General features: G+C 37.2%; 1 protein-coding gene and 1 long non-coding RNA gene across 7 annotated transcripts in view; one reads left to right on the top strand and one right to left on the bottom strand.

The window, feature by feature from the left end:
• The window catches only part of CLSTN2 (calsyntenin 2), a 463,158-nt gene extending 443,605 nt beyond the window's left edge, over positions 1 to 19,553 (top strand). For all 4 annotated transcript variants that reach the window (XM_040568122.1, XM_040568120.1, XM_040568118.1 and 1 more), the window contains 8 exons: positions 3,416 to 3,582; positions 7,065 to 7,213; positions 8,640 to 8,863; positions 11,565 to 11,735; positions 12,338 to 12,483; positions 13,976 to 14,099; positions 15,725 to 15,909; positions 16,536 to 19,553. In XM_040568122.1, the coding sequence (XP_040424056.1) occupies positions 3,416 to 3,582; positions 7,065 to 7,213; positions 8,640 to 8,863; positions 11,565 to 11,735; positions 12,338 to 12,483; positions 13,976 to 14,099; positions 15,725 to 15,909; positions 16,536 to 16,763 (1,394 nt within the window). In that variant the 3' untranslated portion in view covers positions 16,764 to 19,553. The remainder of the gene's footprint in view (positions 1 to 3,415; positions 3,583 to 7,064; positions 7,214 to 8,639; positions 8,864 to 11,564; positions 11,736 to 12,337; positions 12,484 to 13,975; positions 14,100 to 15,724; positions 15,910 to 16,535) is intronic.
• Positions 5,445 to 25,597, bottom strand: part of LOC121075153 — a 140,903-nt gene continuing 120,750 nt past the window's right edge. For 2 of the 3 annotated variants that reach the window (XR_005822754.1, XR_005822756.1), the window contains 2 exons: positions 22,144 to 22,249; positions 18,547 to 21,969 (listed from right to left, as the gene is read on the bottom strand). This is a non-coding gene — a long non-coding RNA (uncharacterized LOC121075153). Of the gene's footprint in view, positions 5,593 to 11,832; positions 11,970 to 18,546; positions 21,970 to 22,143; positions 22,250 to 25,597 lie in introns of those variants that run through there. The other variant, XR_005822755.1, reaches the window with a different exon arrangement.

Raw genomic sequence — 25,597 nt, 5'->3', positions numbered from 1 at the left:
AAACAGTCAGTTGCTGAGGATTTTCAATTTACTCTAACAATCTTTTCTTCCTCAATCTTTTTTGAGACTGAAAAACTATTGTCCCCATAATCCTTTTTATCAAAGCTGGAGTACAGGATTGAAGCAGATTGGCTTTAGGCCATCTCTTCAGTTTTACTGACAGTTTTGGTTTTTGCTTCCTGCTTTTATGGCATCAGATTTTGTCCATTTACAAACCAATAATTACTGGCTATTGAAATACATCAACAAGATAACATACCCATTGAGCTGAGAAGACTCTGAAATGCTGAGGTAGAAGAATATGAAAATGTCTACACGCTACAATTGCAAGCACTGTGATAAGGATCAGATATAATGACTTCTGTTCACCTTAGAAGATAAAATTGGCAGGTATATCATTTTGTCTTTAACTCTGGCAAAAGGTTCTTATGGAACACTTATTTGGCAGTCTATTCTTTCTAATAAGGTGTCAGATAGTAAGTGTGCATATAAAATTGCTCATGTTTATTCATGTGGAGAAAGCTAGTATTCATGCTGTCCTGAATTAACAGGGATGTCCTATGTAAGAGACACATAACATTCAGAAGACCTCTAGGGCTGTAATTTGTACTTCAGATAACAGCAGGAGTTCCAGGGACAGCAATAGGTATGATCAGAGTCTACAGTCTTGAGTAGAAAGAGATAAAGGCTTTGGTTAGCCCATCAAAGGAAAAGGGTAATATTTTAACAGCTCACATTCCCTATTAGGAATAAGCTTTCAACTCTATAAAGACCTATGTTCAATGGAGAGGATTGCTTGAGGAGCCTCTGTCTTCAGAAGAGGTTAGAGTATCTACGGCAACTTTCAAGAATGGTTAAGTACAGCTGGTCTTGTCTTGGGTCTAGGGGACAGCCTGCATCATCCCCCAGTGTGCCTTCAGACCCTGCTATCAGTTGTTATGGTGCAGTTGTCCCATCCTGAATCACCCTGCTGTAACTGTGGGTATAGTTTTGTAGATTTTTTTGACTGACACAACAAGACAGTAGCTATTCTCAGCTATTTTTCCACTGAAGATAGCCACTTCCAGAGCTGCTGTGTTTGTGCATCCACATCAGCGTGTCAGCTTGGACCAGGACTGCACTTCTAACAATCTCCTGATCACCCCCACTTTGCTGCTGTTGTCCACACTGTGGACCAGTGTCAGAGCACATGAACTGGATTCCTTCTAGACGAAGCTAAACTGGCTTTGCACTCCAGCCATGCATCTACTACATTTGAATGGCAAGTAAATGTTTTGTCGATGGCACCTGAGAAGAGTTAGTCTACAATAAAGAAACAACTTCCCAAAAATTCCAAACCTGGAATTTCTATATATGGATGTAAGTACCAATCATGCTGCTCTATAAGCTCACTTCAGCTGTTTTACACTGCTTGCTACTGTCAGGCATAGCCACAGCACCTAATTCTTTGTTCTAGCTTCTTGTGTATTCCTTCATACATTTTAATGAGCTAGTTTCACATTTAAATACATTAGCTTATCTGAGACTGATTCTCATTTTGCGTCTCGTCAGAACTATTAAGATCTGCTGGCAGACTTACTGTAGGTTTCTGAATTTCAGAGCTCCAGGATTAGTGTTGGTGTTTTAGCCTTGGAACTTGCTGTCTTCAGAATTCTGTTAGGGAGATGAGATTATGAAGCTTCAAAGCACAATGTGATTCCCTTCTTCTGTAAGGTCTCGTCTGTTTCATCTGTTTTTGTCTCTTTCTCAGGGAGGGGGTTGCTTTTTGTTTTTTTTGCCTTTTTTTTTAGATTTGTCTTACCTTTTTAAGTTCAGAAAAAATTGCTGTTGTTTTAGTGGCAATATGTACTTTTAAAGTCAATGCAAATACATAAATATAACAACAGCTAATGTCCCTGTAGTACACTACCTATTTACCAAATAATTGTCTTGGGTAAGTATCAGAAAGGCCTAAATTACAGTATGAACTTATCCTGCACTTCAGCTGTTGCAGACATGAAAGCTTCTATGAAAGCTCTAAAAAATTCTGCCCAGAGGAAGTTTTTTTGTGTAATTGATGGAGGAATGAAAGAGAAAAGAATAATCTCTCTTTGAGGATCTTTCTTTGGGGTAAAAAGAGAGGCAGTTTGTGCTGCAATGTTAACATAAAAGGACAGAAACCTAGACATCTACTTTTCTCTCAGTACACCAGTGTATATTTTCCTTACCCTATAACATAACTTGAGCCTTCGTCATTGTGCTTATAATGCACAGACTAAAAGAGATGATTTTCAGGCTTTTAGGTAGCAACATCAACCTAAAGTAAACTTGCCATTTTATCCCCTACTCCTAAACCCATTCCACACACATTCCCAAGTTAAAGTTCAACCTTGAGCTGTTTTGCATGGTAGAAATAGGTTATTTGACACTAAAGCTACAAACACTGTAGAGAGGAGTTATCTACCAATTATAGCATCTTATCAGCTACCAATCCCATTAGTCTGCCTGGCTTCACTGTTGCATGGCTTTCTTGGTCCTCTCAGGCTCACGGCAGGCAGTAATTCACCTGTACTATTCAGCTAGCACTTGCAGGAAAGACAAGCTCTAAAAAATCCTCCTAGAGGAGGATGAGTAAATCAGTAAATATCCCAAGAGTAATTTAGATGTTATGATCACTGGTGCAGGCAGTATGTAATCACATTTTATTGACAACTCCTAAAGATCAGTCTTCCTTTGAAGCTGCATAGGGTGAGGCTGAATAGAATACAGCTGTAGGGACTAATGAAACATACAGTGATGGGACCTGATCTAGCACCAAGTAAGCTGGTTTGGGTAAGGTACTGTATGCCTTTTAGCATAGAGGTATGTGTTGGTGTGGAGTCATGGCTGTGAATTTATACCATATCCTTAGAGACAATAGTTTGCAGAGAGTCTGGCAGTTTGCTTACGTGACTCTTAGCACATCTGAGTGTCAGGTAGTATGTTTTTGGAGGAGAAAGTAAAAGGCTGTGTAAGAAATCTTGCAGTAGAAAACTTGCAAGTGCAGTTTCTGCATAAATAAACATTAGACCTTAAATTTTTTTTAAAAAAAATCATGTTTCATCACTCCAATAATCTCATCAATTCATTTTTGTAAATGCTTCTTTGGAAACAGATTTGGGAATTCATCTTTCATCTCAGAGTATGTTATCACAGCTTTGTAAACACCTGAATACAATATTGGGGAAACACTGACAATCATCTTAAAGGCAGGCTGCTACTAGCTACTATCCAACAACCCACAAAGTGATTCTACTTACCACAATAAATGGAATTTCAAAAGTACTTGGCTAAAATGGGTTTCAACTCTTTAAACATACATTAAAACAAAGTGAATTATTAGATGCATGTTTTGTGTATTGGTATCAATAATCATTTTATATTCTCTTTCTTGCAGGAGGTGAAGTCACCAAGCCCAGGTTCGCTCAGTATTTCCACGGCAGCCTAGCCAGTCTAACTATCCGCCCAGGCAAAATTGAGAGCCAGAAAGTGATTTCCTGTTTGCAGGCCTGCAAGGAAGGTCTGGATATTAATTCACTTGAGAGTCTTGGCCAAGGAATAAAGGTAAGGGATGAACCGACATCATCTTTGATAAAAATGTAGAGCTGATTTATGAAGTGGAGAGCCCAAGGTAGAGTACACACAGTAGAAATGTGCTCCCAAAAGCAATGTAATTTCCCATAAAGTCATGCAAAGAAAAAGGGGAACGGTAGAAGAGCTGTGACATTGCAAAGAAAAATGTTTCTGATATTGCAAAGGTAGATGCTCAGAACGTAGGCTGCTGCTGCTATTTCACAGTCTGTAAGAATTGCCAGATCATGTTCTCATGCTCATTTTGGTAGTTTTACAGAAACAGACATTGTTTCAAAGAATTACTGAATTTTGAATTGCTTTAAAGCAATGGAAAATGTAAGTGGAGTATCTTTCATCTAGAGGCAGCTCAGAAAGAAGTCCCAGTGCAGAAGGACTGAAAAATTCTGAGTGTATTCCAAGAGGAAAACAAAGTTATGAGACATGAAAACTGGACAACAAAAAGTCAAGAACTTCAAATTTTACATTTGCATACAAATCATTATCCATCCACATTATGTATGTGACTATCTTTATTGTAACACTTTTTCTAAGACTGGAGAACAACATGTAGAGGGAAATACTGTTTCAATAGACACAGTGAGTGACCAGATTGCTTTGCATTCATTAAGACAACTTCTGTTCTTTTGGATACACTTGTAGAATCTTCAATATAACTTCTAGAATGCTTACATGAAGTGCATTTTAACTTGTTCTGTACTGGTACTGTTATTAGATGACAGGTATTTGTCTGCCTTAAGTGTAAACACACAGTTAAGCTATTTCCTAGTACACAAATGACAATACCATCTTCCAAATGAGTCCATCTTCAGATTCAAATAAGTGGGAAGATACTTCGTCTGCAGACTATGTAGTCTGCAAAACAACACAGGATATTTGGTGTTATGTTTTTCAGGGGAGAGGAGGTTGGTGCTATAGCACTTGATCTAGATTAGGCAGTGGAAGTGCCACGTACTACATTTTATTAGCTGAACCTTTTCGTTGTACCATTTAGGAGACTGACCTAAAACACACTCGATATCTGTCTAGGTGATAAATTACTGCGGTATAGTATAACTGGTGTTTCTGAAAATGGGTAAAAATGTAAATTTAAAGTGAAAAGTTATGGAGCTTTATTAGCTCCAGCCTTTACATATAACCCCCAAATTATTTCTTTATCTTCATCATACCTAGGACATTATTATGAATTTCACATGGTTGACACTCCTAGAAAAATGACACACTTATGAGTAAAAGCTGTTTTAAAAGGACAATGCATACAATGAGTGGCTAGGGTTTTTAGGAACTTGAGTGTATATTCTTACCAGTAAGTTCTTTGCTGGGTTTTACTTGAATTAAAGAAGTGCATACTTGGTGCTTGGTATTTAAAAACATCATAATACCTCTCCTATTGTCACATTCTGAAATTTGACAGTATTTTAGTAGTCTGTTTTTTCATGGGCTTGGAAAAATCCATTACACCTCCCCCACTGCTGCTCTAACACAGGTGATTGGTTTTCTTACTGTACTAGCAATGGGGTGGGAAAAATTAAGATGAGGGATTGTTTTCCCCCTTTTCTGTCTTCTACCAAACTTCAAAACATTTTCATTTTCTTAATATTTCGTTAAAGTTACATCATTCTTTAAAGTTGCTTTCATTTCTACCTCCTCAGACAGATCAACAGTCTGTGTAACAGCAGGAGGCAAAAACGAAAGGAGCAGTCAGAGATGGATCATGGTAGGGTTTCTTATTGGGGCTTACAAAAAGAAGCTCAGATGAAAGTGGAACAGTCAGCACCTGACCTTCAACAGAAAATTAATAAAGAGTTTCTCATGACAAAAATAAAATAACCGATCTTACACAAGCATGTGTCACAGTTGCACAGCTGATAGTTTCTGTGTGACCATTTACACGGCACTTATCTGATTAAATGTTGGCGAACTGGTGCTGGGAGACGTTTCTGCTGGGCACTTTGGACACATGAAGCTTCACCTTTCAGCCACCTAGGAAAGAGCAATGTAGCTGTAATACAGTTCCTGACACAGCAGTGTTGGGCTTTTTCTGTCTGCAGGCTGACTTTTAGATATCTGTAACAGCTCTCAGAGACGCTGTCTAAACTGTCACTATTTTTAGCCATTTTTAATGAGAAAGACAAAAATGGCTCAGACTAGGGTTTTCTCCAGTCCCTTTGGCAGCATTCCAGCTGCTCTGGCAGCTGAGCTATTAAGTTAACTAGCTAGCTAAAGTCTCCTTCTGCTAATTTTATTTTGTACTATTACTAGCTTACAGATGGAAAAGAGAAGTGTATGCAGGCTGTGACTCATGTTAGTCCTCTGTTAAAAAATACCCTTCAGTGCATTATGACCTTTCTGCACAAGCTTTGAACCCAGTCCCCTGTGTTCTTCTCAGCAGAGAACCCCATGTTTCATTTTATTCTTCACAGTCTATTTATTTGCTCTTTTGCTTTTTAACCTCTCATTGTAAGGAAACGTAGACAGACATTGTCTGTATATTAGAGAATATGCTCATATAATCAATATCCAGCTTTTCAGTGTGAGAGAAGGGTGGATTTCTATGTGTTCTGTGCATTTCTTTATGTTCTGTGCTGTCAGTAGTATGGTACAAAATCAAGGGGGCTAATCTGCTTTTCTCTGCAATGCAGATGCTTTGCTGAACCAATTAAAAGACAAAAAAAAAAAAGGAATCAAGAAGAATTATGGTGAAGATAAAATCAAACATTTGCTATGCAGATATAGTAGCAAAGTTTCTTCATCAGCAAGACTCTTTTATGTTCAGTGCAACGGACAGGAGACAGTCAGGGCTACAAGAACAGCCATTGTCTTTGCAAGGGTTGTTGGCTTAGAGGAGCAGTTAGCTTTGTGCAAGCAGCAGTTACATCTTATGTTATGACACTCTTATTGATCATGAGAAAAAGACAGGAGAATCCCCTTTATTCTGTCTGACATTAATGAAGATCTAAGAGGATAATGTTGTAATTGTTTTGTTCATTCATATGGAAATATATCTCAGAAAGATAGTCCAGAATAAAAACAAACAGAAAGCAGGAAAAATATGTTTCTGCATACTACTCTTGTTGAAGTGAATATTTTTATATGAGGAATGTGAACAAAAAAAATCCTGTAATAATAATAATGACAGTTAGTTAAAGTTTTGAACTCTACATTTGCAGAAATAGTATCACCAAAGTTGATAAGACTAGGAAAAATTACAACAAATCTGGATTAATTTACTATAAAATTAATTATAACAGTAATTATTAAGACATGCAATAGATGACTGACATGAGACATTTTGGAAGGAACAACATACGGATTCAGCCAACAATAGCTACTAAGATTTTTTTTTCTTAAATCATTAGATTTTAAACTTATGTCTGTGCAACATTACTTAAAAATGTCTTATTTTGTACTCTGTACCTGGTACCTTAAATACTAATTGTATGCATTTCCCCCAGTATCACTTCAACCCTTCCCAGTCAGTCCTTGTCATGGAAGGAGATGACATTGAGAATATAAATCAAGCTCTCCGAAAGGTCTCATATATCAACTCTAGACAGTTTCCTACTGCAGGCGTACGACGTCTCAAAGTCTCATCTACAGTCCAGTAAGTTGTACTTCAGCTAAACTGATTAGATTAGGACTATTTTTAATGAATTATTATTTTTTTCTTCAGACAAGTAAAAAGAAGAATTTTGATTAAATTATATTGCCAAATCATTCTTTTATGTTATTGAGCAAAAAGTATGAATTTCATTATTTTTAGGCTTATTTATTTTGTAGTTTTCCATTGCTGTTTTCCTTTTAAGAAACTTCTCTTGTGACTGCAGTTTACTTGCATTCTGTTTATAGTCTGGAGCACACAGTCTGAACTTGACTGAACAGCATATGCATTTATTGCATTCTTATTTTAATGTTCATTAAAAAAAAGTTATAGTTTCTTCTGGTACACTTAGAGCCATGACTTTTTATATGAGGCCTATTACTTCTAACAGACTGTATGGCTGCAAGAACAGTTACATTCTGAAGTATGCTCGAAATTGTCTGTTTATATTCTTATATGGCTGTCATCACCGAAGTACTGGCGTTAAACAGAAATCTGTGTCCTTCCATTGTCATGCAACAATATTGAAAGAATCTACACAATAATGTTTATAATTCTGTATAAAGAAAGAACCGTCTGCCACTCCTGAGCATCCTAAGGGGTACCTCTCTGTTACAGCAAGTTGTGCAGAGCAGTGAGAACAGATTTTGAGAGTAAAACAGTGCTAGGATCCCTCATCCACCCTGTGTACAATTCTGTACTAGGTTTAGTTTAATGCTGTGGGCTGACCACACTTGGAGAGCATCTTCCAATTTAGTTTCACTGGAAGGAGTTCAGTTTGCACACTCCAAGGCTGTTCCATGGTATGTGCCAAGATGCTTGCTGTAAGGTACAGAGTGTCAGGAGATCGACTTCAAAAGCACAGTGCTGATTCAAACAGAAATGCTAACATAGGCCCCGCTAAATGCTAGGGGATGCCAGAATGAATTCATGATGGGTCCGATTTAAATGGATAGTTAGGCCCTTTTACTCACTTGTGACAAGATAACCCCATTATGTTCATTAGATATGACTTTAAAAATTGAATATTAGGTTTACTACACTTAGTTGTCATCATCTAATTTATTTATTTTTATCCATGCACTACTTTGTAAAATGTCAGTTAAATATCAAAATACTATTCTCATAGTGACCTTACTAAAGATCAAGCTTGTCACGATGCTAACTGTTAAGCCAGCCCTACATAACTTCAGTAGTTGTGAATGTGGAAAGGGATGAGAGGAACAGAGCTGTTACTGTCACTGCTAACCTATGTGCATGGTCATACAGATGCATGTCCTTATGTGTGGCACTGTCAAAGTATGGAACAAACTGAAGTGAGAAAATAAAAAAGAATGAGATGCATCAATTGGGTTTTGAACAGTGGAAGTGTCACACACCTTTGATATGTAATGTGTTACATGCAGTTAATGAATAATGTATTTTTCAGATGTTTTGGTGAAGATATCTGCATTAGTATCCCAGATATCGATGCGTATGTAATGGTGTTTCAGGCCAATGAGCCCAAGATTACAATAAGTGGGATGGACCACTTTGCTAGACCAGCTGCACAATTTGAAAGTGAAAGAGGTGTTACGCTGTTACCTGACATAAGGATTGTCAGCACAGTCACTAAAACGGAGCATCCAGTGGACTTCAAAGAAAATGGTGGAGGTTTGTGGATTTATTTTAAATATTATTACTTACTGTGTAACAAACATAACCCCTCATTTTTTGAAAAAGTAGTGCAAAAAAGTACCACAAAGTCACTTCAGACAAATTAAGTTATTCCATGGCAGGCAACATTAACACTGTACTGAAGACATTCACTTAGATTTAAAAGTGAACAAATCCCTATTCTCTTGATAGATCAAGGTGTGCTTCAAAAAGGTCAGCTTTCCTATTTAGTGTCATGTACTTTGGACTACTTTGTTACCACTCTTCTCTACATACTCTGCTTAATAATGTGTTTTTATTAGATTTTTGTAACAGAATTTTATTAATTGTACTAATACAGTGGAAAGCAGCAATTGACTGTGGTTGTTGTTTTAGTCTGTTCTTACATTTCCAGCTCTGCTACTGACTTTTGGGTGATACTTAAATAATGTAGTCATCTTGTGCCTCAGTTTTCCACCTATATAATGGAAATATAATTACTTGCAAAGATGTTTTTCAGTGATGACAATTTATTCTAATGCTGAAGAATGTGTGTATAATTATTTGACACTAGGTGAATACTCAAATATATAAATAAGGTTTAACTGTCTTAAGGAATTGTTCTTTTGGATGTTTCCGTGCAAGGTAAATGAAAAGCTTAGTAATCTGAGGCATCATTCTAAACAATATTTCTTGGACTAGTATAAGGAGCTACTAGATGTACATCTCTTGAAAAGATGAAATCATTAATGATGTGCAAGTTGAAGGGGCATGGATTCCCTGAAGCTATTCTCTGTAATAATGCCGCTTATCACTTGCCTTAAACTACATCTGTCCTCTGAAGGCTGGAAAGTGCATTATATCACAATATCAACTGCATACAATTAAGGTATGTAAAATTAGTTCTTTCATAGAAAAGAGTGATCATTGTCCTTCACTTTAGAGGCACTGTCCTTAAATATTATGACAACTCCAAAACTGCTCAGTGAATTAGGAGATACTGCCCTTCAGTTTAGTTTTTAAATTTTGTATATCTCAATTTTTCCTAATACAATTTTTGCCATAATTACTGTTGTAGCACCTTGCAATCTAAAAAGCCTGAGTCTCACCTTCAGATGGACCATAGCAGCATTTCTTAAACTACTGTTTAATTGCCTGGAAGTCAGGTACCTCTTAATGTGCCACCTCTTGTTTATATCCACTAATAGTAGTTAAAATGGACAGATAATAATTGGTTGGGGGAATAATTGTGTTTTGCAAAAGATTATTGAATTCTGATTCTCCATTCCTGCATTCTACAGCTTGAAGTACTATTTTTCTCAGCCCAGATATTATCTGACAGACCAAAGTACAAAACAAAGACAGCCATAAATCTTCACCTGTATCTAGCTATGCCTATTTTTCCACTTACTGGGAAGTTACATAACTTGATCATTATAACTGTAGGAGAGATGCACATGAAATGGCAAGGCTGAGGAGGCTGATTTAGTCACCATGTATTCCCCAGTCGCAGGACAAGTTAGGTCTGTTGCTCATCAAAAGCAGAGCAGGCAGTTGCCACAGGCAGCAGCATGACTATGGCTCTGAGGCCTTCTTTACCTGCAGGGGACTGCTGGAATGCCAAAGTGTTGCTGCTTGTCCTGCCTCAGCAGAGAAATCAGTGTAACCCGCCAGTAGCCAGAAGTGCCATCCCTCCCTTTCCTGTTTGCCCCGTAGTAGCAGTCATAACTTCCTAAGAAATAGTCTGACTCATCAGGCTTAGCAATATTCAGATTTGCCTATCCTGCAAATCTGAGATGGCTCTGCATTTCTGACATAAGTTAAAGCTGTTTCCAGCTGTACCTAGAGTTCAGATACCCAAATTCATTGTACCAGGAGTTGGGAATCCAGGGTGTAAGACTTCTCTGGCTATGCTTTGCTTCCCCATACACCCCCTAAAATGAAAGTCACAGAATGGGTGTTAAGTTCCAAGACTGCAGTCTGTGTGCCTATGGTGTCCTCAGGGAGCTGGTTAAACAGTCTTGCCAGACCCTTTGGGCTATGTTTACCAGAGAATAAAAATAATAAATTGATATGGTCCATTTCTTCCAGGGGCAGATTTTTTTTTTAAAGTCATACTTATTGAAGGATAGTCAGTTTAGAACTCAAGTTCGCCAAGTCACACCGCACGGGCTCTTGAAATTTATGATAATACCATGTTCTAGGATCAAAGGCATAGTGTTCTCTGTAGTGCAAATTCTTTATGGGTCATAGAATAACTGAGCAAGTCATCAAAACATTGATGTATTTGTTACATATTTTTCCAGTTCTAGCTTCCTTGCCAAAAAAAAGAAGGAATGTGTGGAACCAATCTGGTATCAATACTGTACTGAAAAAGCAGAATTGTTAACATTTATTTCCAGGATCAAATATCAGTTTTCTACTTCCAGTACTGTTCTTGAATGCCTTTTATTATAGAGCAATTTATCTTTTATCTCACTACATGTTTGTAGGCCTTCATCGTGGCAGCATTTGAACAGTCACAATGCTTCTCTTTTGATTTGCTTCAAGTACACCATTTTTAATTCGAGTAAAGAAAATTCAGCCATCTTTGCAGAAATTGAAAGCCCCAATGCAAAGCACATAAAATGAATAAGCTGTTCTGGGATTCTGTCAGCCTTTCTCTTAGTTTCTTAGTTTCTTTTTTTTTTTTTTTTTTGTTTATGCCATGTGTTCACAGCCAATAAGCCAGTGGTATTAGAGGAAGTGCTCCACAACTTGGATTTCTGTGATATTTTGGTCAGTGGTGCAGAACTAGATCCTGAACAAGAGTGTTTAGAACTAGATCATGTGGAGCTTCAAGGAAAACATCTAGATGCTACAAATTCCACAGCAGGATATTCAATTTATGGTATGTTCATGGACTTTGGCTTCCCTTATTTCTTCCCACCAACAGGTAAATCTTTGGAATGAAAGGACTAATCTGAAAGAAAGCTGAGGTGTACTACCTTTAAAATATTCCAGGAAAGATTGTGTCTCAAAAATCATAGTTACTTCTTGCTCTCTGGGTGTGCTGTGTTTATCCATTGTCCTCCATGAATACAGCACAGCTTTGTCTCATCTCTTCACTCCTCCTGCTACTCCCCTAAAAAAGAAAAATAGCAAAAAATAAAAAATAAAATAGTGTGGGGGTTCTAGTGTATCATAACAGTGGAATGTGTGAATAAGGGAATTCCTTAGTGCTCCTGTACTCAGTGCTGGTAACTCACTGGCCTTTTATTTACTTATTTCAAGTATTTAGTAATTTATTCTAATTCTCTATGGTTACATTTGTTCTTCTCCATTATGGACCTACATTCTTTTCCAAAAGCTGTTTCTCTGTTAGGGAATATTTGATCCACTGCCATTTTCAGACCATTTTGCATTTTCTGTGGCTGTTTGATTTCTCCTGCACTGCACAGAGCATTTGTTGCACAGCATTTTGTGATTATTGCTTCACTGCCACCATTTCAGGTGTGGACACCACGCACAACTATGAGCTGGTTCTTCGGCAGATTCGATATCGTAACTGGTACACTTCTGCCACCTTTGACAGAAAGTTCAGAGTCAAGTGCTCTGAGCTAAATGGGCGTTACACCAGCAATGAATTCAACTTGGAGGTAAGCACTAATTCAGTTAAGCCTTTCTTTTCTAGCACTGCAGCTGAGCAGTAGCCTCATCTTCAATGACACTGACTTTTCTTTAAAATCTGTAGAATGATTGACATGTTCTGTTATCAATAATCACATAGAGGAAACGTTTTAAGTTCTATACAAAGAGGACATTGACATTTGTCAGCACTCCTCAGTGTGGGTTCGTCTAGTCAGCTGCATATGTGAGGAGAACACGATGCTTCTTTTGAAATCCACTAATAGAGAATTACTCTTTCTCAATTAAAATGGAGGATAAGGTCATCATCATTGGTTTTCCATAACCTAACTGTCACATGAAATCTCCTACAGGTGTTTTTTGTTTTGTTTTGTTTTGTTTGGGGTGGGGTGTGTGGGTTTTTTTTTTTTTGATGTATACACCTGCTTAGAAGTAAATCATTTTTCATCATTTTTCTTACATTAGTTATTTTTTAACTTAACCCATTACACTCCTCTTTCCTGAAGTGTTCACCCTTTTCATTTTCGCCAAGCACTACCTCCTTATAGTAAGTTTTATAATTTGTTCCTAATCAGATGGAGGTTATTCCTGGTAACTTACATGATTTCAGGTTTCTTTGAGAAGGAAAGTCAATATACAGGTAATGAATGCTTAGGATAGACTTCATCTTTTGTACTACCTAGACATGGTCAGTTGCCACAGGAAAATTTGACTAGCACTTTTGAGCTTATTTTTGCTGATACTAAGTCCATTGCATCACAGTGGCTCCAGGGACAGAGAGTTGCTGCTGGTGCATCTTAGCAGGAATCATGTACCTAGCCTGAAGAAATATGTTACCTAGCCTGTAACCCAGGTACCAAGTAACTACAGGAGAAGGGCAAGGTCTTACCAATACACTCAAAATTTAATAATTGGTTTTGAAGGTCTGTACATATTTAAGTCCTATGGAAATCTCTTCTCACTTTAGCATTCTGCAGCCCTGACGATGACTTCAGGGTTTGTGCTTATAATATAACTATGAGTAGGACAGAGGAGAATAGATGGTACCTTCAAAGAAAGTCACCCTGAAAGGAGGGACACAGGAATAGCTGAGACCTCTTTTAGTTCTCTCTTTGGTTTTAATCTCAATAGGTTTGATATATTGTTTGTTAGTATCCTGAGTGACAAATCTCCCACTAACTTTCAGGGAACATGTAAAAGCTGATCAACACAGACAAAAAAAGACACTTCTTATCCATACAGGAAAATCAAAAAGAGATTCCTTTCCTGTGCCACTTCAAAGTCTCCAACTGAAGGACCACTAATGCTAGAAATCAGAAATATGTTAACCTGCGTATTTTTCTCTGGCCTAAAAGAGTGAATTTGACCTTTAAGGGATATATAATAATGTTCCTATCTGCTGATGAACCTCTTAGTACAATATAACGTATTATGGAGCCAGCCATCTTGGAATACAGAGAACTTCCTTTTAGTATCTGATCACTTATTCTTGACTTGTCCCAGATTAATATTCTACACAGTTCCAACGCCAACTTTATGGATCATGTAAACCATATGATAGTACAGCCGCAGTTTCTCCAGTCTGTCCACCATCCAGAGGGAAGAATAAGTACTGTTCACAACTCAGGTATGTGATGCCTTTTCAGAGACTGCTCATAATGATGCTGGTAAGTCAGTATTTCCCTTGTGATTCACACTAGTCAACAAATGAAGCTCTGAAGTCATAGTTACACTTTGTGAAACCTCACACTGATCATTGCACAGCTATGACAGATGGCAACATTGAATTCTCTCTTCCTGAGGAGGTGCTTTGGAATTAAAAACTGGTATCCTTTTTTAAGTTTACATTAAAGGTTATGTACTCTGACCCCACCTAGTTAACAAAGTGTCTTGTTTCTAGTATTGAATGGTATGACAGATAACATTTATGCTTATATTGTCCTTATATGTCTGTATTTCTATGGCATATTAATTTTTGTCCATCTGTTCCTAGGCAAATAGAAGTGATTTTATATATACATATATATACATACATATATATATATATATATTTATAGAAAAACAATAATTGGTGCAGTGCTACTGCTAGCTGCTGTCCAGGCCTTGGTCTGGAGCTCTCTGCAGAGAATTGCTCCTAGGCATGTACAGGGAGCATTAGTACACATTAAATCCAGAATTTGAACTGAATGTTTGGGCTGTATAAGTTAAAATATCTACCCTAATCAGAAACCTTTTCAGTGAAGTTAAACCCAGGCCAAAGCTATCTGTTTCAATGCTGGATTCTGACATACTTTTAGCTTAATGATACATGTGTAAGGAAGTAAAGCTGATGTAAAACGCAGGTAATCATAAGTAGTTACAGACAGTTATGGTTAGAAAATTACTGAATTTTTCTGTAAACTTGTATGGATATTCAGCTATTGCAAAATGAATTTTGCAAACTAGTTCTTTTTTTACTTTAATGTTGTTTTGATTTCAGCATTCTTACAGGCAAGGCACCAAAATGGGGTACACAATTACTGTAGCTCTTGCAACTTCAGTACCTAGGTAGCAAAGGTGCATAAAAGTGGCAGCACTTCTCCACTAACACATACAGTTATGAAGCTGATAACATAAGAATAGTTCAGAGAAATGCCTTCCTGTGTCTAGCTGAAGACAGAGGCTTCTCAGAATGCAACAGAACAGTGAGGAAAAATATCTTGAATCCTCAAGAGTCTCCCAGTAAGGCTGTAATACATGGAAATAGAGTGGCAATGCTTTATTTTATTTTGGGAGGATTGAAGTGCCACTACAAATATTTGAAACCTTCTAAAATAAAATCTTAGAGATACACTTTTTCTCACAAGTGATGTTAATGCTTCAGTTAGCTATAATCAGGAGACAACATGCAGTTAATTGACCCCAACTGCAAAAACACTTGTTCTGAAACTAACTGATTCTGAACTGATTGACTGCTTGTCATCTGTAATGAAGTGGCTCAAAAAGCAAACATTCGGCATGATCACTTTTTAGTAAAGGGTTGTAATAGTCATTAGTAGGTGTCTGCAAATGCCATTCATGTATGCTATGCCCTAGGAGGTGGGCACATGTCACTACTTTCTGTAGTTCTAAGCAGATGGCAGAAAGATAGCCAGAGTCTCACTCCAAAGGAACAGGTGCCAAGGAGGGAAAAAAATAGACAATGTGTTTAGTGTTTTGTAGGCAATTTGGTCCATAGATATAAGCTTAATGCTTTTGCACTTTTTGTTCCAGTTGTTCCAAGTGTGGCTACTATTGTTATTGTGATCTGTGTGAGCATACTCATTCTCATCATAGCCTTGGGGATCTACAGAATTCGGACAGCTCATCAGCACAGCTCTACAGACAATGATGGAATTAAAGAAAATGAAATGGATTGGGATGATTCTGCTCTGACTATTACTGTCAACCCCATGGAGGTACATAACTGAAGCATATTATTGTATTATGATAATACTAGGAGATAGTCTGGACTGGTAGCTTGCGTAGCAGTGAGTTTAAAGCCTCCTTCAGAGTACATTTATTTAGGCTTGGCAGAATAGTTGTGTGTACATACACTGAGGACCCCAGCTCAGTTTTGAACTCTGCACACCATGATAATAGTTGTCATAAGTAATTGCTAAATAGGATCATGTAAAATTCCTGGGTACACCACCACTTCTCCATTCATCTTTGCACCCCAGGCACCCAAGATGATGTAGTTAAATTGTTTTTAATCCTTTTTAATTGTAAACACTAATACACTTAAAGGAGGGGAAATTATCATCAAGTCAAAGAAACTGACACTGACAGGTTAAATTTTGGCAGCTTGACTAAGGTATCACTTATTAATATTCCATTCCTGTTATGGTAGGTTTTGAGTATTTGCTACTGAATGGTATTGCATTTGATGTCTAATAGCCACAAATGATGGAAAGCAGATTTTCCCAGCATGCAAACATTTCTAAATGATATGGAGTAAGGGTTCACATTCTCATAGCCACTGGCTAGCAAGAATGGACTTTTCTTCTACTGTCTCTCTCTCATTTCTTTGAATGTGTTGTAGAAATATGAAAAGCCTCACCAGGCAGAAGAGGAGAGTGCGGAGGAAGAAGACATAGAAGATGAAGAGGAAGACATGACCAGTGCTGAGTCAGATGAAAGTGAAGAGGAGGAGGAGGAGGAGGAGGAGGAGGAGGAGGAAGAGGAAGAAATGATTGCCCCAAAGGGAGACAAACAGAATTCCGCCAGGCAAGAGCAGTTGGAGTGGGATGATTCAACACTCCCATACTAACATACATACTCTGGCCACATTGCTCCTTTTGTAACCACCAATACAATGTTTTTCAGAGTCTATGAATTTATTGACAGGGTTTGAACTTCTGCTTGCCTATAACTGTTTTGCCTAAAATGATCTTGTTGTAGTAATTGGTGATAGAACTGACCCTTTTCCTACAAAGCTTGGAGAACGCGTGGTGCAAACATACTGGCATCACCAGTAATAGCGTAATCTAGAACTTGATCTGTTAGCAAGTGTAGGCCTCAATTTCTTGTTTCTGTACCACGGGCCTCTGACAAAAGTCCTGTCACTCAGTCCACAGAGGTTTTTGCCTTTGCTATTTTTTTCATACAGGAGAGGTTTGAGCTTGTTATGAAGAATTATCTATATGGGTCCAAATAACACAGCAGCCATTTGGCTTCACACTTTTACAGGTGTAAAAATATAATTCCATTTCAAATTAGGACAGTTTTAGCGCTACAGGTGACAGAGACTGTATTCCATTTGTCATCTCTTCCTGCCTTCTTGGATATTAACTGTTTTCTACAAGGGAATATTTAGGACTTGACCTGGGATGCATGTGTGCCTATGTAAAACTGGACAGTGTATTTTTCAGGAATGCTGTCAGAAACCTGAAGACAGGGACTTTATCCAACTTGCCCACAGAGGCTTAAGAAAGTTTAAAAAAAAAACAATAAACCAGCAACAAGGGGATGCTGAAGGTTACAAAAAATAAAATAAATCATTGTATATCCACAAATTAATATGATCTTACAGAAACTGTAAATTCTAATGGAATTGATATACTGAAAACCTGTAGAGTTGCTCATTAGTTATGGATTGAACAATTTGCAGCAAATCAATGCTTTAACTGTCTGTCTTGTAAAATCATTAGCTTGCTGCAGTATCTTACTGAAGTAGTGGAAAATAAGTGACCCCATTATTCCACAGGTATGTACAGTTGGGATTTAAACAATGATTTTTACATGAAGAAAAGGTTCCCTTTTGCTTTATTGAATGCCAGCTGGAATTCCTGTCTGGCTTCATTCTATAAAACATTATGCCCTGTTTCTTCTGTACACTTACCACCCATGAGTGGCACAAAAGAAACATATACATCTGTTAGCCCTCTTTTGTGCTCATAATTCGCCTGCATTTCTTCTTCCTGAAGCCATTTTTGTTGACAAAAGGTTTTATAAAGCAGAACAAGAACAAATAAAACCTACCTGGAACCAAAAGAAGAGAAGAGAAAAAAAATAAATCCTAAGAGGTTGAGAGAGTATTTTAGTTTGTTATGGTAACACAGCATATTTTTCTTATACACTGTTTAAAGATATAAAAAAAAAAAGGCTACGTAAAATGTGTTGGTAAGTCTGTGTGGTGTGTTCTCTGTCCCCTTTCCTTAATAATCTTTGTATCTTCAAATGCTCTGCATACCAAATGAATCAGCACTTGCTAGGATAACTGTTCTAATGCATATAAAAAAAACAAATGGCATGGAAGTGACTGCTGCCTAGTGGCTTTTCTGCTCCTTTCCCAAGTAGTTCCTTTTCTTTATTACTTCATCACTGACTTTTGCATTTGTAATTTGCTACTTCAAATGAGTTACTTACTCTTTTCCTCTCTCCCAAAGAAACAAGCAGTCAGTCTTGCCACAAAAGGATGTTCCTGAGCACTCATGAATGGTAGCTGATCCCACAAAGAATAACCTAAGAGATCTTGAGGGTATCCACCTCCCTCAGTAGTTTCTGTTTATTAGAACCTGGTCTTAGAATATAGAGAATGTATTGTGCTTTTATTTAAATTTATCATCAGTGGGGTTTTTTTTTGTTTGTTTGTGTTGTTTTGTTTTAATTACAGTTTCTGCATCTGATAGCTGTAAGGAAAGATTGACCTCAACTGGTCATCGTAGTTTAATAACTGGAAAGTAAATGAAATGAACCCTAAATATATTTTAAAATTTGAGATCTTTATGCTCTTTTTGTTGTTGTTAAGACTGGCAATACAAAAGTTTTGTTATATGTGCAGTCCTATTTGCTTTTTGTACTAGTCTCTTACATGAATTAAAAGAATATTTACAGAATTGAGCCCAGATACATAAAATGTATCTGCAGGAATAAAGATCATATAAAATGAGCTAAAATTTCAGTTTATGTACCATCTAACCAGAACAGAAAGATTTATGTTAGATCATTTCCTAGCATCCTAGTACCCTACATCATTTCCTAGTGTTAATTTTTTTGTTAGTGACATGAAGCAGGCCCTTCACGATGCTTGCTATCAGCACATTTGTTAGCAAATCTTTCTGTTCAGAAAAAAAACAGGAGATCTAAAATTAAAAGTAGATAATTAAATGTCAATTTCAGTTTTAAAACTGGACTTAAATTATTTTTAAAGTCTCTGTTGTTCCTAGTTATTATTATTGTTGTTATCACAGCAAACATTAGGGCAACTTGAAAACAGCAATTTAGAATCTGACTGACAGCTTTTAATTCTTTTATACATTTGTGTCTATATAGGTGTGTTTGTCCATCTGTTTTTTTTTTTTATCTTTTTGTTACTGGAAGCAAATCTTTTCAGGTCATGCTAGTACATCACAAAAGAAGCAAACATGAAGTATTTTCTCTACTGTAAATAAACCTACCTTTTTAGACCTAAGCATAGTAATAAAAGAATGTGTGTTATCACTAGAATTTGGTTTGCAACAAAATATTCAGAAAACTAGAATGTATCACTGTACATACCTTAGATTGCTCGGTGGGGTGGGTTATGCAGCATTTTTCATTCAGATGAACAGAAAAATCCTTGTCCCAAAATGTTAGTAAGAATAAGCTATTTCTTCATGAAATGGACCTTAGAATATTGGTGTAGAATTTGCCAACAATGGCTTTATTAGCAAAAGCTTACTAGTAGAATAACATACAAATATGAAACGTTTGGAACTAATTTTAACAATATTGCCTCCTCTCCATGAATTTTTTTGGACGTAATCTAGTTGCTTAAAAACCAAGCCAAAACACATACATCTATATAGGCATGCATACACATACACAGATCTCCCTTAAAACCAAAAAATACTCTACTTTCATATAAAAAAAAAGTGTTTATGCTGAAATCTCTGAAAGGGCAACTGCAGTGTCTGACTCGTCAAGTTGTAATGATGTTTATCCTTACCCCAGTTGCAAGGTTGTGCTATCAAGACACACACACAAAAAGGTGGCTCTTTTTTACAGTAGCAATAAACAAGCGCATCCAAAAAAACATCCCTGAAAAGGTACCTGTAATAAATGACATACATAAAGAATCTGTGACTTCAGAGATTTAAAATGACATCAGACCAATTACAGGAATTTTAAATTACAGGAATTCTAATTCAAGGCTGGGAGAAAAAAAAAAAAAGGGGGAAAAAAAAAAACACAAACCTACAAATGCAAATTTAAGATGGTGATACACTGTGTTGTCTGCATTACTGTAACAGTCTAAGTTGCTTTTTTTGTGATGACTAGCTCACATTTCTTTTTCACTTCCTTCCCCTCCATGGGTATTTTATCTCTGCAAACAGAAGCAGACCTAAAGATGCACAGTTGTTGAGATCAATCTCAGTCTGTACTGCATTGGCTGACACCAGTTCAAATTAGAAATAGACATGTAGGGTTTGTGACATCTTTAATGCTAATTAAATAAAACGTTGTTTTTTGTGTTGGGATAGTTGGTCATTCAAAAAAGCAGTAGCATCCTGCATTGGTGGCTCAGCTGCTTTTAAACTGATGAGAACCTCCCCTTCCAAGGGCTACTGTACAGGTGCAATCTATTTCCCTTTCTGGTATGTTGTGCTTGGCTTGCTCTGAACATGCACCATCTGTGCTTCATTCAGGAGGAAAATAAGACTCAGAAAGGGTCAGAGGGTTATAAAGGTTATCTAGTGGGAATGGAATCCACTGTTCCCATCACAGAAGCTGCCCCTTCTGCAAAAGTGAACGTGATGCCATAGGACATTAGCAGCCCCAGGATAAGGACTGGCCAGAAGTTAATTCACCTAGCAGCCCTAACTTTACTTTGGCAAACCTTCTGAATCCTGTGAGTACTAATTGTGTCTCTTTCCCTAACCCAAGAGGCAGCTCTAATGCTTTTACCTAGTGGGGATCCCAGCAGGCTGTGAGATAATGCTGCCTCTAATGGAAGTTTTGGTGCCAGCGTGTGCACCACCCCCATCATCTCCACTGCCATCCACGCTTAGCAGATGAGGAAAATGTCAGGCTTTACAGAGGTGACAGCAGGTAGAAGTCTAATGGGGTGCCCCAACAAGCTGCTGCTGGTGTTCTGGAATATACAATATACCAAAATTAAGGAGGTTTGGAAGAGCATGTGGATACTTATTTAGTATTTACTTACTTAGGGAGAAGAAATTAAACTGTGAGGACATCTCCAGGGCTTGAAAACGTCTCCTCTTTCCTTAATTCCCAATGCTAACCAGATTAAGTATATCCATACCAGTACAGCACTACCAGGTTTTGTATGCCTAGTGAAAATGACAATAAACACCTCTTAGCATAATACAACTTCCCAATAAACTATTTCCAGGAATACAGCTGGTGGTAAAGGAGCCAAATACTATCATGATTAACACCCTAATTGTGGTTAACACCTTAATTTTATTTATTTATTAGCAAATTTGTTTCACCTTTGTAGTTGTTTCCTGGATGTATACTATTTCTACCCTACTCCTAAAAATGTCCCAACAGATTTACAGCAACAGTAAGAGAACACCTCATTTGGCAAAAAAAAAGAAGGTATCATAGTTTATACAAAGGTATTTTATAGTTACATATTTGTCTTTTGTTTCTTGATGAAATCCTGTTGTTGAAAACAAAATTTCATGAAGTAAAATTTTTGACCAATACTGACAGTTATCAGAGTGAGAAACCACAGTGATACAAGTAGAATTTTGAAAAAACATACACAAACTGATACTATATTGCATGCATATATATATGTGTGTGATTTAAAATATTTAACATATTTATATAGAAATTTACTACCTAGATTGGAAGTACACATCTTGTTTTCTCCGGGGTTTTCTATGAAGCTATATGGATTCAAGCAGCACATCTAGAGATGGAGAATAGCTGAAAATGCTGGAATCAAAGTATATAGAGTCTGTGCCCTTACAATATGCCAATTTGATGTTTTTTTAGGATCCCAGCCTCATACTAGTCAACTTCTGGAAAGTTGAAAATCGGAGACAAACAACCAATGAGCTCTGTTTCTGCCCTGATAAAATTGCTAACAAAAAAGTGGAAATACTGGCTACAGGGGGGCAGGTGGAGGGGGGGGAGGTGTTGGGGGGGGTAGCTGAATGTGTAGTAGAGTAGCCTCAGCTTGATGTGTCACTCACTTTTGATGGTAAGCCTTGGGATTGTGCACCCCTGCATGATCTCTGTCACTGCTGACCTTTCCTTAATATCTGGTTCAGGAGGTTTCAAGACACCAGTCACAAAAACCTAAGGCAGAGAGAGAAAGAATAAGAACTTAAAAAAAAAAAAAAAGAGCATCAAATAGATCAAAAGTAAAAGCGCCTCTGAAAATTCTAACCGTATGTAATGCTTGCTACGATCTTCCTCATGTTTCAGCCAGTACCAAAAACCATATAATAATACTGGGTTTCTGCCTCCTTATGCTAACCTAAGAAAGATGACAGGCTTTGTTCAGGACACATCATCAAAGCCCACAGATTCTGTAGACCTCATAGAGTAAAAAGTGATGCAGATGTTGCCAACAAAACACCCCAGTGCTTTTGGCTAAGCCATACTTCATAACATATTATACTTTCTACAGTACCCAAAAGCAAACAGTGATCCTAAACAGTCTTTGAGAATTAGAAAATATAAGAAAAGAGAAGAAATGAGAAGAAAAGGGAGAGGAGACGAAAGGAGAGCATGACAACCAGTGTTGGGAGTGTTTTAAGCTGAAAAGCATCAGGTCACTGAATGTGTTCAGCTTTCCAGTAAAAAAGATGATGAGCGTCTCAGATGAACCAACAGATGAATTTAAGTGTATCCTGTGATCAGATCAGACTGTTTGCTTTAGCACTGGGGTCTTTTTTTGTTGCTGTTTGGCGTATTTTTTAGATTAGTTTCTCCTGGGAGCCAGATTCTTTTGTATTAGAGAATAAAGACACATTTGAAGGATGAGCACTAATGCTACAGCAGGGTAAAACAAGTAGACTGTTAACGCACCCAAAACCAAAAAATATTTCTGCAAAATCTATCAGGAAGATTACTCCACAGATATCTCAGCAGGTAACTAAGCTTCGTTGCCTTTTGTATGTAACAGGGTACAAAACCTGGTATGTTTTAGGGTGTGTTTTTTTTTAATGTATTTTTTTCCCCTAAAGAAGACATTCATAAAACAGAAATTTGGAATGCTCAAACTAAGCAAAAGGGAAAGGAGTGCATGGACTTTTTCTTCATAAACTTACGTCTAATATAGGATTAAAATACATATATATATATATATATATATTCTAACACCCACACGATTGAAGGTTAACACAGGAAAATGAAGCCAGGAGGTGATATATGTTCATATCTTCATTCCTGATGATGAATGTCTCTAGATCAGCTCTCTTGTTTCCCAAGGGGAATTTTGCTGCCTTCTGAGTAGTTATTGACAGTGGTTCTATAGTTAGTTACAGTTTCCATTCTCTCCTTGTAAATAGGACTAATGACACCGAAATCTTTTGCAAAGCACTATGAGCCCCATAGTTGAAAAGCACTGCCAAAGAGCTTGCTGGCGTTACAATCCAATAATTTTGTTGCAGCACTACTTACAGACCTCCATTGCGCAGCACCCTAGACACAAAAAATGAATGGAAATGGTTACAGTCAAGAATTTGAGATTCCTGTTTCCTTAGTTATCGCTTAGGAGGAAACAGCCACAATAGTTTGAAACATTACTGACATTTAAAAGAGCATTCAGAAAAAGCCCTCATTCCTATTTTCAGTTCTGTAACTCGTGGAAATTCTGCATTCATCAGCTGTAGAAGCTACAGGGCCATGTATTGTCAGTATTTATGCCTCTGCTGAGAGCAAAGAAACAAAAGAAATTTTTTCAAAGCTAAGTACATTGTTTGATAAAAGAGAACAGCTTTCACTAGGCAAGGTGCATAAAGCCTGCCAAAGGCAAAGAAAAATTGTTTCCAAATGTGGGACAAAAGTTTTACAATAGTACTATATCACTACATCCTTATACTACCAAAACCCAGAAATTTTGTGGGAGTAAAGGCTTTCTGCTGCCCTACCAATTCCTTTTCTATAACTCTGGATACAGTTTTGCATTTTCAGAGTTTAACTTCTTTGCTAGACATAAAGTTCTTTCAGATTCCTTTAGGTTTATTAAAAAATAAAATATTTTCTAGATTAATTTTTCAGGATATATGAAGAAAAAAACACACTATACAAATTGTTAAAATTACATCTTCTTTTCTATTTCTTCCTCCCTTAAATGTATAAATGAATGTGAAAGATTAGACCAGATAACCCTGACCAAGCCTGTTACTACTATGCTATTTCAAATCAGTATTGACATTGGCAGCAAATTTTTGCCTACGGTTTGCTAATGTGCACATACCGACATGAGAAGGTGGATGGTTGTTTTAACTGGGCATGTTCTTTGGAGTGTGGATTGGATTAATTGCAGTCAGTTCCTTTTAAAAACTGAATTATGTTTGGGCAAGAGTGAACAAAAGAGGAAAGAAAGAATAATCCATGAATAATGGACAGAAAGAGTTAAGGTTTGCAGTTGATGTAAAAAGCAAACAAACAAACCCTGGAGTTTACTAGAGAGGGACTAAAAGCTTGAGTGTCAAACAGTAATAAAATGGAAACATGCCATCTTCATGTCCAGAACTGACAGTTATCAGCAGTCAACAAGAAGAACCAAATATAGGATGTTGACAGGTTCCTGAGGTGATGAGGTATGTATGTGTACATATATATACATATAGATAGATAGATAGATATAGATATAGATATAAAATGCCTAATACTACTTCATCATTCCCAGCATGGGGGCGGTTGCAGTAACGAACTAGAACCTTAAGTTATTTGAAATGGTTGTTGCTGCCCGTAGCTGGTTCATTAGTTACAGCACCTCCAGCAGAGCTGGGAAGGGAGCAAGACCATGACAAATATTACTGCACCATGCGTGCATTAAGTAGGAAATGCTCTATGGCTAAGGCTGGCCAATGGTGATTTGGGCCAAAGCATTTGGTCTGCAGTGACTCAAATATAACGGTATGGTTATCACGCATTTTAATTTGAAGTGTGAAACAGAACTTTGGCACAATGACTGTCTTGATAAGCTTTAGAGAGTTTGTGCAACCAACATACTCCATAGATTGGAGGAGGAACTGGGAACACCCAACAAAGACTGTACTCCACATTGTAAAGGTCCTTAGGTAAATTTATTGTCACAATCCAATTTCTTAACTGTCCATATAGTTAGGAACCTTGATTTTGAAAAGACAAAAAATGCAAAACAAAAAAAAAAAGGAAAAAAATCAAGGATAACAGTAATCCCTGTCCAGTTCTGAGAGCTGAAGCTGTTATCTCCGTTCTCAGAATAAAACACTGGCATGTTTATTGTTAGATTCTCCACAAAGTAATCCAAAACATGAGGGGGATATCTCAAAATAATTATTTTTTTTTTTATATCATTGTAAATACTGCACCAGTAGAATCTCAAATAAATGCTTGATTATGGTCAACGTAACAGTCGAACAGTCCTCACAGCAGGGATAAATGTACCAGACTGGGTTATTGCTTGCAGGTTAATAGACACTGGGGTTC

This window comes from Cygnus olor, chromosome 9 (genome assembly GCF_009769625.2).
Source record: "Cygnus olor isolate bCygOlo1 chromosome 9, bCygOlo1.pri.v2, whole genome shotgun sequence".
Lineage (NCBI taxonomy): Eukaryota > Metazoa > Chordata > Aves > Anseriformes > Anatidae > Cygnus > Cygnus olor.
Note: the sequence above shows the minus strand (reverse complement) of the source record. Positions and strands in the feature narration are given on the sequence as shown.